The following is a 16182-nucleotide window of genomic DNA, read 5'->3' as shown; positions in this document are numbered from 1 at the left end:
TGCCACTTTGCCCTGGATCCCATGGGCTTTTACTTTCGTGACCAGTTTGCCATGTGGGGCCTTATCAAAAGCCTTGCTAAAATCTATATACACTACATCAAATGCACTACGACCCTCCTTGTTACCTCCTCAAAAAATTTAATCAAGTTAGTCAGACACGACCTTCCCTTAACAAATCTGTGCTGACTGTCCTTGATTAACCCGCGCCTTTCTAAATGAAGATGTATCCTGTCCTTCAGAATTCTTTCCAATAATTTTCCCACCACCGAAGTTAGGCTGACTGGCCTGTAATTACTCGGTCTATCCCTTTCTCCCTTAAACAAAGGCAACACATTATCAGTCCTCCAGTCCTCTGGCACCACACCTGAAGCCAGAAAGGATTGGAAAATGATGGTCAAGGCCTCTGCTATTTCCTCTTTTGCTTCGCTTAGCAGCCTGGGGTACATTTCATCCGGGCCTAGCTACTTACCCACTTTCAAAACTGCTAAACCCCTTAATACCTCCTCTCTCACGATGTTTATTTCATCTAAAGTTTCAAACTCCTCCTCCCCGATAGCAGTGCCTGCATCTCCCCTCTCCTTTGTGAAAACAGACGCAAAGTATTCATTAAGAACCATACTCACATGTCTCGCCTCCACGCACAGATTATCCTCATGGTCTCGAATAGGCCCTACTCTTTCTTAAGTTATCCTCTTGCCCTTAATATATTTATAAAATATCTTTGGGTTTTCCTTGATTTTACTTGCCAAGAATTTTTCATGCTCTGTCTTTGCTTTCCGAACATCCTTTTTAATTTCACCCCTGAACTTTCTATACTCCTCTCGGGTTTCTGCAGTATTGAGCCCTCAGTATCAGTCATAAGCCTCCCTTTTTTTTGATCCTACCCTGTATGTCCCTCGACATCCAGAAGGCTCTCAATTTGTTGGTCCCAGAATTTTTCTTGAAGGGCACATATTTGGTCTGAACCCTCTGGATCTCCTCCTTGAATGTCAGAGCAGAGGGAGACACTGATTTACCTTCAAGTAGCTGTTTCCTGTCCATTATGGCTAAATCACCTCGCAGCTTAGCAAAATTGGTTTGTCCCCAATTTAGAACTTTTATTCCTGGTCTAGCTTGTCCTTTTCCATAACTACCTTAAATCTAACTAAATTATGGTCATGAGCACCTAAATGCTCTTCCACTGATACCCCTTCCACCTGCCCAGCTTCATTCCCTAAAACTAAATCCAGATCTGCCCCCTCCCATGTTGGGCTTGCTACATACTGGCTAAATAACTTTTAGGAATTCTGCACCCGCTATACCCTTCACATTAATTTTACCCAGTTAATATTAGGATAGTTGAAATCCCCTACTATTACTGCCCTATAGTTTTTGCACTTCTCACAAATTTGCCTACATATTTGCTCTTCTATCTCCCGCTCACTGTTTGGAAATCTATTGTACACTATCAGCAGCGTGATCGGCCATTTTTTGTTTTTCAGTTCGACCCATATGGCCTTGTTTGATGATCCCTCTAACATATCATCTCTTCTCAGCCCTGTAATAGTTTCTTTAATCAATACCGCGACCCCCCTCCCTTTTTACCCCTCTCTCTATCCCGTCTGAAAATCTTATAACCAGGAATGTTGAGTTACCGTATCTTTTAGCCAGGTTTCTGTAATAGCTATAATATCATACTGCCAAGTATCTACCTGTGCTTTCAGCTCATCTGCCTTATTTGCTATACACCTTGCATTTAAGTGTACCATTTAGTACAGCCAAACCTCCTTATTGACTACTTTCTAGTCCTCGTTTCCTCTGTCCTTCAAATTCACTTTCTACATTTTTGCTTTCCAATTCCAGCTTCACTTCTCTCCCTACTGAATCTATTCTCAGGTTCCTATCCCCCTGTCAAGCTAATTTAAACCCTCCGCAACAGCACAAGCAAACCCCCCCCATCCCAGATATTGGTCCCAGCTCTGTTGAGGTGCAACCGGTCTGGCTTTTACATGTCCCACCTCCCCAGAAGCAGTCCCAATGCCTCAGGAATCTAAAGCCCTCCCTCCTGCACCATCTCTCCAGCCACCCATTCATCTGCTCTTTCCTCTTATTTCTGTACTCACTAGCTCATGCCACCAGGAGTAATCCGGTGATTACTGCCTTTGAGGTCCTGCTTTTTAAATCCCTCTCCTAGCTTCCTAAACTCTGTTTTGGTCTATATTATTAGCTTCGGAGCTGCATAATCTCAAGACTGAGAACTTGAACATATGCACACCTGCAGTTAACTTTGAAGGTCTGAAAAAAAACATTGATTCAACTTTGATTAAGTACACTTTCGGTTATGGTTCAAGACTCGAACAGATTTATCAACACCATTCACTATACTTTTAAATTACATGGAGATGTTTGCAGCCAGGAGTTGGACTTGCAAGGAGTAGGTTATGGGAAATCATGGGCACACAAACCCTAATTTTCTGTCCATTAAAAGATGGGTAGAAATTATATTAGGACAGCAGTGTGGCTCAACAAATAGTACCACAAAAAAGTAAAAATGGGAGTAAATAATCTGGTGATATGAGGGTATAATAGGTTAAGACATATCACTACTGCTGAAACAGTCATACTCACAGGAGGTGGACCAATTTGTTCCCCATTTGACTCTGCAGCCACTTGCAATCTTCTATTCAGTTCATCGGAGAGATCTGGTGGACTGCTCTCAGATGTGTTTGGTGGAGTGGAAGGAGGTGGCAGCGGTTGGAAAAGTTGATCACCATCAAGAATCAATTCTTCAGAGATGGTTTCCCATGGCTGCACATCAAAACAAATCAACACCATTTTCTTACTTTCCAAGTGACTTTCTTAAAGAACTAAATGTGCATCTGAGCACACATGTTTTCAAGAAAAATTGCATTGCATTTATACAGAGTACATACCACCTATACATAGTTAGCATTTCTGTCCAAACAATAGCATTTTAGACAACTGCATTTTTTTCAACCTTAAGCACAAAGTCATTATTGTGACAGACTGGCACTCAGCTTCAAAACATCAATATTCAAAGCAATGCAGTATGAATATGTCGGTTTGAGCCCCAATCGATTTCTGTGCTGGGTAAAGTTGTGCAGAGGTATGTTGACGTCCAGAAATTGGGAAGGATGGGAAGAAAAAAAATCAGGCAACTTATTCCAGCTGATGAATGTATCATATATCAAACAGAAAATTCTGGAAATCTCAGCGGGTCAGGGAGTCGACCTGAAACATTAACTCTTGTTTTTCTCTCCACAGATGCTGCCTGACCCGCTGAGATTTCCAGCATTTTCTGTTTTTATTTCAGATTCCAGCATCTGCAGTATTTTGCTTTTGTATTAGTGGGAATCTAAAGCAGCACTGAGGTACATCTAGGTGTTATGTTATTCGTTACAATCAAGATTTCTTTTCTTGTCCTTTGTCACAGATCACTTCCGTAAGCTAGCCATCACTTCCTACAAACTAGAGGGAAACTTTAATACATAATGCCTTGGGAAGGGTTGAAAGATAAACCCTTGTAAGATTACTGGATATGATACAAGTTTCGTCATGATCTCCTAGACTTTGGAAAGTTGATGACGAGGTCATCATCCTGCCGTGATTCAGGCTATTCTGGGATGCATGTTAGTTGGCATTTTTGAAAGAGGTTCCTTTTCCTCAGGTACTGGCCCCTCCCTTTAAATATTGCTATCACTCCAAAGTAATTGCAAATTACCACACATTTCCAACCTCCCATTTCTATCTAAAAGTCCTCAAACTCTGTTTACCCACCTATTCCTTCATAAATTTTTGTTGGGTAAAGCTATCAATTACAGTATTATAAATTCCACCACATAGATGTCATGACTGCTAGAGCAGATAAGGGGCAGGGTACTCTTCTGTGAACGAATCACCTCCTGACACCCCAAAGCCCCGCCCCACCCCCCCCTCCCAGCACCATCTACAAGGCACAAGTCAGGAGTGTGATGGATTAATCTCCACTTGCCTGGATGGGTGCAGCTGCAACAGCACTTGAGAAGCTCAACACTACCCTGGAGAAAGCTGTTCACTTGAAAAGCACCTCATCCATTCGCCCAATCATCCACTCCCTCCACCACTGGCGTACCATAGCTGCAGTGTATACTACCTGCAAGTTACACTGCAGCAACACGCCAAGGGCTTCTTTGACAGCACTTTCTAAACCATCAATCTCCACCATGGAGAAGGTCAAGAGCAGCATGGGAGTACCATCATCTCCAAATTCCCCTCCACATATCATCACAAGTTGGACACATTGTTGGTCCTTCATTGTTGCTGGGTGAAAATCCTGGAATTCTCTACCAACACTACTGTGGGGTCACCATTATCACTAGGACTGCCAGTGGTTCAAAAAGGCCCACCACCTGAAGGGCAACTAGGGATGGACAATAAATACTGGTATTGCCAGCAAGGCCCACATCCCAAAAAATAATTACAAAAGAGTCCTCATTCCCCATACTCTCTACTATTCTTCTTTATCAAACAAATGTCCAATTCCTTTACAAAATATTTACAGAGTACACTTCAACAATAGGTTTGTGGGAAAAAATTCCTAATTCTAATCATTCTCTATGTAACTCTAACTATTTTTGTGCTGAGTATGGCAGTCTTGCCATTATGGACTAGCAATTCAAAGGTTGAGAGTTCAAATTCTACCATGGCAAGTTGCAAAATTGAATTCAATGAATCTGGTAATTTTGGAGCTGGGGCCAGAAAAAGTGACACTGAAAGTTATTGCATTGTGGTAAATACCCAACTGGTTCATTAATATTCTTCAGGGAAGGGATCTTACCAACCTGATGTTGTCTGGCCAACATATGACTTCAGTCCTGCATGATGTACTTGACTCTGAATACTTTCAGGGCAACAAGGGTTGGGTAATATTCCCATGCCAATTTCACCCACAACGCAAGAGTAAATTTCAAAAACATCTTGATGTCTCTTCCTACCATCTTGCCAGTCAAATGAAACAATTTGTCACTGTTCATTTTGTCATAACCCTTCATAATCTTGAAGATCTCTTATGGGATCACCACATAACCTTCTCAGCTCGAGTGAAAAAAATCTCAACTTCTCAAATCTTTCTTCATAACTCATACTTGATTACAATCCAATGGGCTCAAGTTTTGGCCTGAGTTGCTCCTATTTTTTTGGAGCAACTAGTTTAGAATGGAGCATCTTAGAAATTACAATTCTCGGCATTTAGTTTGCTCCAGTTCTAGCCAGTCAGAATAGTTTCATTTGAGCACAGATTTTGTTTTCCAAAAGGGGGCACGTCCAGCCACTTACGCCTGTTTTGCAAGTTTAGGCAGCGAAAACTTATTCCAAACTAACTTAGAATGGAGTAACTGTAGATTTTTGTACGCTCAGAAAAACCTTGCCTACACTTATAAATCAGGCGTAGGGAACGAAAGATGGGGGTGGGGGAGGGAAGTTTACAAACATTAAACACTTCACTTTTACAAATAAAGAGCCATCATCAATAATAAATGATAAATAAATCAATAATCAACCAATAAATCAATCAAAAAAATATATTAAAAAATCAATAAATAAAAAAATGATTTCTGCTCACCTACTGCAGCACCGGGAGTCCTCCAACAGCATGCTGGGATGGCCGCCCCGCCTGTGTGTCTGTCTCTGTCAGTGCCTCTCTCTCTGACTCTATCAGTGTCTCTGTGCTTCTAACAGTGAGGGGTAGGGGGAGGGAGAGGGGGGAGGGAAGGAGGGGGGGAGGGGGGGAAAGAGGGGAGGGAAGGGGAGAGGAAGAGGCGGAACGGGCCGCCGCCAACACTTTGGGCGTGGCCCGCCCCCAGAGAAATGCTGGGCGGGCCCCGACGATGACATGGAGCGGGTTGGGGGGGGGGGGGGGGGGGAGAAGGAAGAGGAGGGAGGGTGGGGAAAGAAAGAGGCGGAACGGGCCGGGCTGCCGCTAACACTTCGGGCGGGCTCTGCCGCCGCTGGGGGGGGGGAAGAAGAGAAGTGGGGGGGAGATGGAGCTGAACGGGAGGGAGGTCCAGTCTGATCTTCGCCCGGTGAGCCCATTCGGCCAGAGCGAGGGTCAGGCCCTTCCCACACAGTCTCAGGGGCCTGGAGCTACTGCACATGCACGCACACTCTAGCACGCATGTGCAGAGGTCCCGGCACTGTTTTCAGCGTCTGGACCTGGCTCCACCCCCGACCCCTTGTGCTGCACCACGCCGAGCATGAAGACATCCGGAGGAGACCGGAGAATCACAAGCTAAGTTTTTGGTGCCCTTTTTCTTCCAGAAAGTCGGCGCACCTCATCGAGATGTGCCGTTTTTCCAGAGGGCGGAAACTTGGGCCCAATGAATCTACATTGTACCTTTTCCATAGCTTTGAAATATTCTCTCTTTAATGCCCAAAACTATACAGAGTGCTCCAACATTGGCCTAAAGTCTTGTACAAGTTCAACATTATCTGCTTGCTTTTGTACTCCTGGCCTCAATACAAACCCAATTATTTCATTTATCATTTTTAGGGTCTCATCTACTTATCTTTCTACCTATAATGACCTGTGTATCTGTACATTATGGTCCCTTCACTCCTCAAATCCATTTCTATCCTTTAACAGTTAAGGTGTATTTGCTTAATGTATTCTTATTTTCAGACTGTATTACTTCACATTTTTCTTCATTGCTAACATGATGCGCTGAGACAATTCATATAGTCTTGCACAATCTTTGCCATAAACCTCATCATAATTTGCCACCATGCCTACAATGTGGTGACACCAGAAAATGTTGACACTTTCTCCCCAGTTGGTAAAGACAGACTTCAACATATGCCCTGTGGAAATATTTTTAGTACAAGACATTTGCTTTTACACCTAACCTCTGTTTTCTGCCCTCCAATTACCTTTACCTATGTGGTGACATTTCTGTTGATTCCATATAGCAATATCTATTTTATAAGTCTCTCAGGTGATACCTCGCCAAATTTTGAAAATCCATCCACTGAATTTATCAAACCTGTGTTATTTCTTAAAATAACTCAATAAAGCATGACCTGTCTTTTAGAAATCCATGCTGTTTGGCTTCAATTAACTTTCATTTCTCAAAGTCTTCACTATTTTTTTCTGTGTTACAGATTTTAATAGTTCACCAACAACTGGAGAAAGACAAACTGGCCAACATTATCCCGGTCTTCTTTTCCAAAGAAGAAAGTCACACTTGCCACCCTTTAGCCTCTGATATGAGAGGGGATCGCATCGAAACATAAAATTCTGACGGGACTGGACAGGTTAGATGCAGGAAGAATGTTCCCGATGTTGGGGAAGTCCAGAACCAGACGACACAGTCTAAAGATAAGGGGTAAGCCATTTAGGGCTGAGATGAGGAGAAACTTCTTCACTCAGAGCTGTTTGTGGGACCTTGTGTGCAAATTGGCTGCATGTCCTACATTACAGCAGTGACCACATTTCATTGGCTAAAAGTCCTTTGGGGCGTCATGAGGTCATAAAGGCGCTAGATGAATGCAAATTCTTTATTTTCTTCCTTTTTTTTGGTTGGCCAGCTTGTTGTCCATGCACTCATTAAAATGACGACGGTTATGTCAAGTGGGTTAGAAACAGACTTTCTACACCGTTTTCTTGGGGAACAACACGGTTGCTATACAAGATGTTGTAAAAGGAGCAGATGCTAAACATGGCAATTTCAACACTCATAAATATCCACCACCCCTTCTATGCCGAGTTCTACTGGTGCCAGGTTTTCATCCAAGGTATGTGGAAAAGTAACACTTAATTTTACATCAAAAGTAGGAGGCCTCATTCAATTCACGTTTTAATGCGGACAAGCCTCAGCACAGATTTTTTTTAAACATAAATAACTGCACACTAACATTCAGTTGGAGCGCAAATAATTATAACGGGCATACCCATATTTTGGTCTGTTCCTGGATTTACTTTTAAACTGTTTAATTCAAAGAACACAGCTAAATGTCATTTAAAAAAATTCAATAATTGATTGATTTTGCACAATCAATTTTTCTTTCATTTTCACTCTCTGGAATGTTAGTAGCCATGTTAGTTGGGCAGCATAGACCCAGACTCATCTTTGGCTACTAACCTACGGTCAGCCTTTTGAAGGTGCAATTTAAACAAGGTACAGTTAATATCAGGATGCACTGAATGTTTCTAACTTTCCATTGCATGCACAATGTTTTGATAGCTTACATCACCACCATCCCGGTTATCTGTGGTTTCCAAATCTTCGCTAATGTGTCGACGAGAACGAAACACTCGGTGAGCTTCTTGCTGGATCTGCCGAATGTTGCTGTCGGACTCATTTTCCACATCTCTGCAAAACAGTGACAGAAAATATTCTTGGGTAAAAAATATTTGATTCAGGTTGTGCAAGAGCTCAAGAAATAACGGCTCGGATTTTGAGCAGATAATAACGGTGAGGCTTACTGATATAACAGAGTAAATCGGACAGCAACCTCCGGCATCTACACGTGCGCTGTTCAACGCGGAAATCCGGAGGTTGCAGTCAGAGATATCCCACTCCTCCACAGGGTGTGCGGTAACAGTCACCCTCACTGATAGACTTGGCACTGAAATCAATGGAATGGTTTGAATTTGAGGTACTTGCTCACTGGTTCCCCACTCAATACAGGAGGAAAAAGTTAGGGCTGGTGCAGTCAGGAGTAAGTGAACTTTTAATGATGTGACAAGTGATAATTACTGCCAAAAAACCTCTCTGGCCCTGAAAATTTAAGATTACAATTGGGGAATCACATTCCCTCAGAAGTTAATTGGTATTGAAAATTTAAAGAAAATTTAAATATTAACTAACTTTTTCTATCTGCATCTTGATCTCTGTTTCTTTCTCAATCCCATCTGTCTTTCCCAATCTTTATTTTGCTTTCTGTACATGATTTAAATCTAATTTATAATTTCTGTCTTATACTTCCTGGTTTAGACTCTGCATGCCACAGTAAGAATTCTTCAGTCTGATTTGTTGAAAAGCCTTGCAGTTTCTTGTCCTGCAAGTGCTGTTCTTTCACTGCTGACTATAAAATCATTAAATTCACACTTTAATGTTGCCAAGCAATTGTTGTTTAAATGGATGGAGGATCTGTGGTGCCAGATATGTTCAGACAACTATTTTCAGCAACTATGCAAGAAAAAATATAGACCAGGAAGACAACTTACACGAGACTTGGTCGCTGCCACTGCGTAGTTCTATTGTTGTGATTCACATAGTATGTCCGGCCCAGGTTGTCAGTCTTCTCTTCCCAGCCAGGTGGTAGTGGTGGCAACAACTGTTGCTCACGTTGTGTTCCTGAATCACTGGGATCGACCATATCCCAGGCACGCTTAATGGTATTGGAAAAAAAAACAATGATAAAGCATTAATGAACCAAGACAACAGTAATACTGGACAGAGCTTCTGGGCGGGAGAAAGATATCTACTGTTGATAATGCATTTAAGGGGAAGCTAGAAAAGTACGAGGGAGAAAGGAATAGAAGGATATGTTTATTGGGCAAGATGAAGTAAGGTGGGAGGAGGCACGTGTGGAGCATAAACACTGGCACAGACCTGCTGGGCCTAATGGTTTGTTTTTGTGCTGTAAAATTATATATGATTATATGTCACTGCTCCTCTCTTCCTTTTAGGTTGCATATACATCATTCTAAATACTGCGCATCCTCCCAATATCCACAATCTTTGAAATCAAGAATTACCGCATCATTGTCTACTCTTAAACCATTGGGAACTTAGGAACAAGAATAGTTCTGCCATTTTGTTAGATCGTGGCTGATCTGTACATCAATTCCAGTTATCCACCATTGCTCCATATCCTATGATACCCTTACCCAATGACTTATCAATCACAGTTTTCAAAATTTAAATTAACCAAGCAATTGAGGGACAGAGTTCCAGATTTCCATTCCCCTTTGTGTGAAATCGTGCTTCCTGATTTCACTTCTGAATGGCCTAGCTCTAATTTTAATAGCCCCTTGTTCTAGCTTCACCACTGCCCCCCGCTCCCCCCACCCACCCGAGTCAATAGTTTCTCTGTATTTATCCCAGGCCATCAAAATTGTGTAATGCTTACCTTGCTCAGTCTTTCCTTTATCCTACATTCTTCAGGCTATTGAAATGCAAGCTTGGTGGAATTTAAAGCATTGCTTCATGATTGTCCTTGTCTTTTTATAGCTTTACATAGGCCTTGGCCCTGCACCTTGGTTTCACCAAACCATAATGAGATAAACCACCACTCTCCTCTCACCTTCCTGGAGTACACAAACCAGCCACTCTTAAATATGATGAATGCAAGTGGCAGCCACACCCTGAAATTTTAAACTGTGACCAATGAATAATCACCGCTGTGATGCTGATGGGAATATCCGGAGAACAGCATATATTCTAATGTTCTAATGATTTGGCTCTGCTGAATAGATAGCCATTTCTGATAACCGGTATTGCATATTTAGGTTAACAATATGCAGCAGAGATTGAAGCTGAATCAGAATTCGAATGGTATCAAAGGAACCATGAGTCAGCTGACACAACTTTGTGGCTCTCTTCTGATACACAAATTATTTTATCTAATATACACACTATGAAGTGCACACTAAATACTTTATCTAATATACATACGACTAAGTGTAGTCATGAAAATGATTAAAGGGTGTTGTGCCCATTAGGCAACAACCTCCACAGACCATGTACAATCTGCCGTTGTTAAATTATAGCTGATTTATTTAATAACATGAGAAAATTATGCAGAAATCCCTGCCTGGCCACCACAGGATATCATACAAATCTCCAGAATATCTATCTAACCGTACAACCTTCATTATTCAACCCACGCCTGTTGCTTTCTACAGATTCTGTTTCTGTAATTGCAGTAGCAAGAGAAACACAATGACCTATCATGCAGTTAGTCACCCATATATGCTTCTCTCTCTTTCAATTACTACAACCTAATAATTATACAGTTCTTTTTAATGGAATTAATTAAGACAATGAGAATTGTCTCTAGAAAAAAAAATCAAAATCAACTATAATTGTTCTGCAGTAGATGCTGAGTGCTATTAATTGGATTATGCAACGCACACAACGGTGCAACAACCTACTGCGAGACAATGGTTGAAGAAGTTTCATAATTCTCAGATTTATACCTCAGATTCTTCCCTCTGTTCGGGAGTTTCTTCTTCTTGTCCACCATTCCTTGGCAAGTAGGCCATCTTCAACCGCAGAAATCCTTTTACCCGGGATTTATGACTGCAATTGACAAGATTAGAATATTCATATTCTAAAATAAAAATGCTCTTGTGGCCTTTTGAAACTCTTTTGTCATATATAAAAGTGACTTCTAAAGTTCAAACTTAATTCACACAACAGCACCAATGCCAACAACCTTATCGACAGTTTCTTCCTTTTCAGAATGGCAGGCAGCGACTAGTGGAGTGCCGCAGGGCTCAGTGCTGGGACCCCAGCTCATGATAATATACATTAACGATTAGATGAAGGAATTGAGTGTAATATCTCCAAGTTTTCAGATGACACTAAACTGGGTGGCGGTGTGATCTGTGAGGAGGATGCTGAGAGGCTGCAGGGTGACTTGGACAGGTTAGGTGAGTGGGAAAATGCATGGTAGATGCAGTATAATGTGGATATAAATGTGAGGTTATCCATTTTGGGGGCAAAAACATGAAGGCAGAATATTATCTGAATGGCGGCAGATTAGGAAAAGGGGAGGTGCAACGAGACCTGGGTATCATGGTTCATCAGTCACTGAAAGCGGGCATGCAGGTACAGCAGGCGGTGAAGAAGGCAAATGATATGTTGGCCTTCATAGTTAGGGGATTTGAGTACAGGAGCAGGGAGATCTTACTGCAGTTGTACAGGGCCTTAGTGAGGCCTCACCTGGAATATTGTGTTCAGGTTTGGTCTCCTAATCTGAGGAAGGATGTTCTTGCTATTGAGGGAGTGCAGCGAAGGTTCACCAGACTGATTCCAGGGATGGCTGGACTGTCATATGAAGAGAGACTGGATCAACTGGGCCTTTATTCACTGGAGATTAGAAGGATGAGAGGGGATCTCATAGAAACGTATAAGATTCTGACGGGACTGGACAGGTTAGATGCGGGAAGAATGTTCCCGATGTTGGGGAAGTCCAGAACCAGGGGATATAGTCTTGTCTTAGAATAAGGGGTAGGCCATTTAGGACTGAGATGAGAAAATTCTTCACTCAGAGAGTTGTTAACCTATGGAAGTCCCTGCCGCAGAGAGTTGTTGATGCCAGTTCATTGGATATATTCAAGAGGGAGTTAGATATGGCCCTTATGGCTAAGGGGATCAAGGGGTATGGAGAGAAAGCAGGAAAGGGATACTGAGGGAATGATCAGCTATGATCTTATTGAATGGCGGTGCAAGCTCGAAGGGCCGAATGGCCTACTCCTGCACCTATTTCCTATGTTTCTATGTTTCTATGTTTCAACTTAAGGAAAGATAACTTCGATGGTATGAAACGTGAACTGGTTAGAATAAGTCTGGCGAATGATACTTAAAGGGTTGACGGTGGATAGGCAATGGCAACCATTTAAAGATCACATGGATGAACTTCAACAATTGTACATCCTTGTCTGGAGTAAAAATAAAACTGGAAGGTCACTCAACCTAATAAGGGAAATTAAGGATATAGTGTTACATCCAAGGAAGAGACATATAAATTGGCCAGAAAAAGCAGCAAACCTGAGGACTGGGAGAAATATAGAATTCAGCAGAGGAGGACAAAGGGTTTAATTAGGAGGGGGAAAATAAACTATGAGAGGAAGCTTGCCAGGAACATAAAAACTGACTGCAAAAGCTTTTATAGATATGTGAAGACAAACGTAGGTCCCTTGCAGTCAGAATCAGGTGAATTTATAATGGGGAACAAAGAAATGGCAGACCAATTGAACAAGTACTTTGGTTCTGTCTTCACGAAGGAAGACACAAATAATGTTCCGAAAATACTAGGGGACCGAGGGTCTAGTGAGAAGGAGGAACTGAAGGAAATCCTTATTAGGCGGGAAATTGTGTTAAGGAAATTGATGGGATTGAAGGCAGATAAATCCCCAGGGCCTGATAGTCTGCATCCCAGAATACTCAAGGAAGTGGCCCTAGAAATAGTGGATGCATTGGTGATCATTTTCCAACAGTCTATCGACTCTGGATCAGTTCCTATGGACTGGAGGGTAGCTAATGTAACACCACTTTTTAAAAAAGGAGGGAGCGAAAACACGGGTAAGTATAGACCGGTTAGCCTGATATTGGTAGTGGGAAAAATGTTGGAATCAATTATTAAAGATGAAATAGCAGCGCATTTGGAAATCAGTGACAGCATCGGTCCAAGTCAGCATGGATTTATGAAGGGGAAATCATGCTTGACAAATCTTCTGGAATTTTCTGAGGTTGTAACTGGTAGAGTGGACAAGGGAGAACCAGTGGATGTGGTGTATTTCGACTTTCAAAAGGCTTTTGGCAAGGTCCCACACACGAGATTGGTGTGCAAAATCAAAGCACATGGTATTGAGGGTAATGTACTGACGTGGATAGAGAACTGGTTGGCAGACAGGAAGCAGAGAGTCGGGATAAACAGGTCCTTTTCAGAATGGCAGACAGTGACTAGTGGAGTGCTGCAGGGCTCAGTGCTGGGGCCCCAGCTATTTACAATATACATTAATGATTTAGATGAAGGAATTGAGTGTAATATCTCCAAGTTTGCAGATGACACTAAGCTGGCTGGCGGTGTGAGCTATGAGGAGTACGCTAAAAGGCTGCAGGGTGACTTGGACAGGTTAGGTGAGTGGGCAAATGCATGGCAGATGCAGTATAATGTGGATAAATGTGAGGTTATCCACTTGTGGTAAAAACACGAAGGCAGAATATTATCTGAATGGCGGCAGATTAGGAAAAGGGGAGGTGCAGCGAGACCTGGGTGTCATGGTACATCAGACATTGAAAGTTGGCATGCAGGTACAGCAGGTGGTGAAGAAGGCAAATGGTATCTTGGCCTTCATAGCTAGGGAATTTGTGTATAGGAGCAGGGAGGTCTTATTGCAGTTGTACAGAGCCTTGGTGAGGCCGTACCTGGAATATTGTGTTCCGTTTTGGTCTCCTAATCTGAGGAAGGACATTCTTGCTATTGAGGGAGTGCAGCGAAGGTTCACCAGACTGAATCCCGGGATGGCAGGACTGACATATGAGGAGAAACTTCTTCACTCAGAGAGTTGTTAATCTGTGGAATTCTCTACCGGAGAGAGCTGTTGATGCCAGTTCATTGGATATATTCAAGAGGGAGTTAGATATGGCCCTTACGGCTAAAGGGATCAGGGGGTATGGAGAGAGGGCAGGAAAGAGGTACTGAGGTGAATGATCAGCGATGATCATATTGAATGGTGGTGCAGGCTCGAAGGGCCGAATGGCCTACTCCTGCCATTCTATTTTCTATGTTTCTAACGCACACTTAAGATTAATGAACAAGATTAATATTCTAAGTGAATGAACACAAGTGACTATTATTAATTTATATTGTATTTAAGAAAAATATTCTGCTGATTATTCTGCATTAATATTTGAACTTTTGAATGGATATCATGGGATAATGTAGCTTTAAGTTCCAAAACACGAGGGAGAGTAATTAATCAACTATTATTTTACATTCTGTAATGCCAACATGTTTTACATAATACACACATATTAGATTACTTCATGTCAGGATCTTTCAGCATATTAATGTGTGTTTGAAACGACTTCCCAATTCCTTGGGCCACTCTTGTCTCATTTAATTTCTATCATCATTGCTGAGAAGCTAAGAATGGGTTACATATTCAATCAACCAGGTAATATTTCAAGACTGAATGGTGTTATTCCACATGCTTCATTGAGTTTATCCGGTCTGTAAATGAACCACACAGACCACACAATCCTAGGTTTGCACCTTGGTCTGTGCTCAGTTACCCGATCTCAGACATTATTATGTGAAAAAAACACTCGCATGACAGAATTATAGAAGCACAGAAGTTTCCAGCTTGGGAGGCCACCATTCAACCCATTGTGTTTCTGCTGGCTTGTACCGAGAGCAATCCAAAACACATCCCACTGCCCTGCTCTCTCTCTCTCTCCAGAAGTATACATTTTCCAACACTTTTTTCTATCTCATGAAGGTATGAGGGCAGAGTTGGCTAAATTGGACTGGGAAAACAGATTGAAGCGTAGGATGGTTGATGAACAGTGGTGTACATTTAAAGAGATATTTCACAACTCTCAAGAAAAATATATTCCAGTGAGGAGGAAAGGGTGCAAGAGAAAAGAAAGTCACCCGTGGCTAACTAAAGAAATAAAGGACGGTATCCAATTAAAAACAAGGGCATACAAAGTGGCCAAAACTAGTGGGAGGACAGATGATTGAGAAGCTTTTAAAAGCCAGCAAAGAATGACTAAAAAAATGATTAAGAAAGGGACGATAGACTATGAAAGTAAACTAGCACAAAATATAAAAACAGATCGTAAGAGTTTCTATCGGTATATAAAAAGGAAAAGATTGCTAAAGTAAATGCTGGTCCCTTAGAGTATGAGACCGGGGAATCAGTAATGGGGAAAATGGAGATGGCAGAAACTCTAAAGTATTTTGCATCAGTTTTTACGGTAGAGGACACTAATAATATTCCAACAGTGGATAGTCAAGGGGCTATAGGGGGGGGAGGAACTTAACACAATCACAATCACGAAGGAGGCGGTGCTCAGTAAGATAATGGGTCTAAAGGCAGATACATCCCCTGGACCTGATGGCTTGCATCTTCAGGTCTAAAGAGAAGTAGCGGCAGGGATTGTGGATGCATTGGTTGTAATTTACCAAAGTTCCCTGGATTCTGGGGAGGTCCCAGCAGATTGGAAAACTACAACTATAACGCCCCTATTCAAAAAAGGAGGCAGACAAAAAGCAGGAAACTACAGACCAGTTAGCCTAACATCTGTGGTTGGGAAAATGTTGGAGTCCATTGTTAAAGAAGCAGTAACAGGATATTTGGAAAAGCAAAATTTAGTCAGGCAAAGTCAGCATGGATTTATGAAGGAGAAGTCATGTTTGACAAATTTGCTGGAATTCTTTGAGGATGTAACGAACAGGGTGGATAAA

General features: G+C 42.0%; 1 protein-coding gene across 12 annotated transcripts in view; it reads right to left on the bottom strand.

Moving 5' to 3' along the window:
* nedd4l (NEDD4 like E3 ubiquitin protein ligase) overlaps window positions 1–16182 on the bottom strand; it is a 614975-nt gene that overhangs the window by 109205 nt on the left and 489588 nt on the right. For all 12 annotated transcript variants that reach the window (XR_011588609.1, XR_011588608.1, XM_070867774.1 and 9 more), the window contains 4 exons: window positions 11180–11282; window positions 9203–9366; window positions 8222–8345; window positions 2608–2787 (listed from right to left, as the gene is read on the bottom strand). Coding sequence is in view for 10 of the 12 variants with exons in the window: in XM_070867774.1 (XP_070723875.1) it covers window positions 2608–2787; window positions 8222–8345; window positions 9203–9366; window positions 11180–11282 (571 nt within the window). In the remaining 2 variants the exon portion in view is untranslated. The remainder of the gene's footprint in view (window positions 1–2607; window positions 2788–8221; window positions 8346–9202; window positions 9367–11179; window positions 11283–16182) is intronic.

The sequence above is a fragment of the Pristiophorus japonicus genome, chromosome 2 (genome assembly GCF_044704955.1).
Source record: "Pristiophorus japonicus isolate sPriJap1 chromosome 2, sPriJap1.hap1, whole genome shotgun sequence".
In the NCBI taxonomy this organism is placed as follows: domain Eukaryota; kingdom Metazoa; phylum Chordata; class Chondrichthyes; family Pristiophoridae; genus Pristiophorus; species Pristiophorus japonicus.
This window is presented reverse-complemented; position numbering and strand designations above follow the sequence as displayed.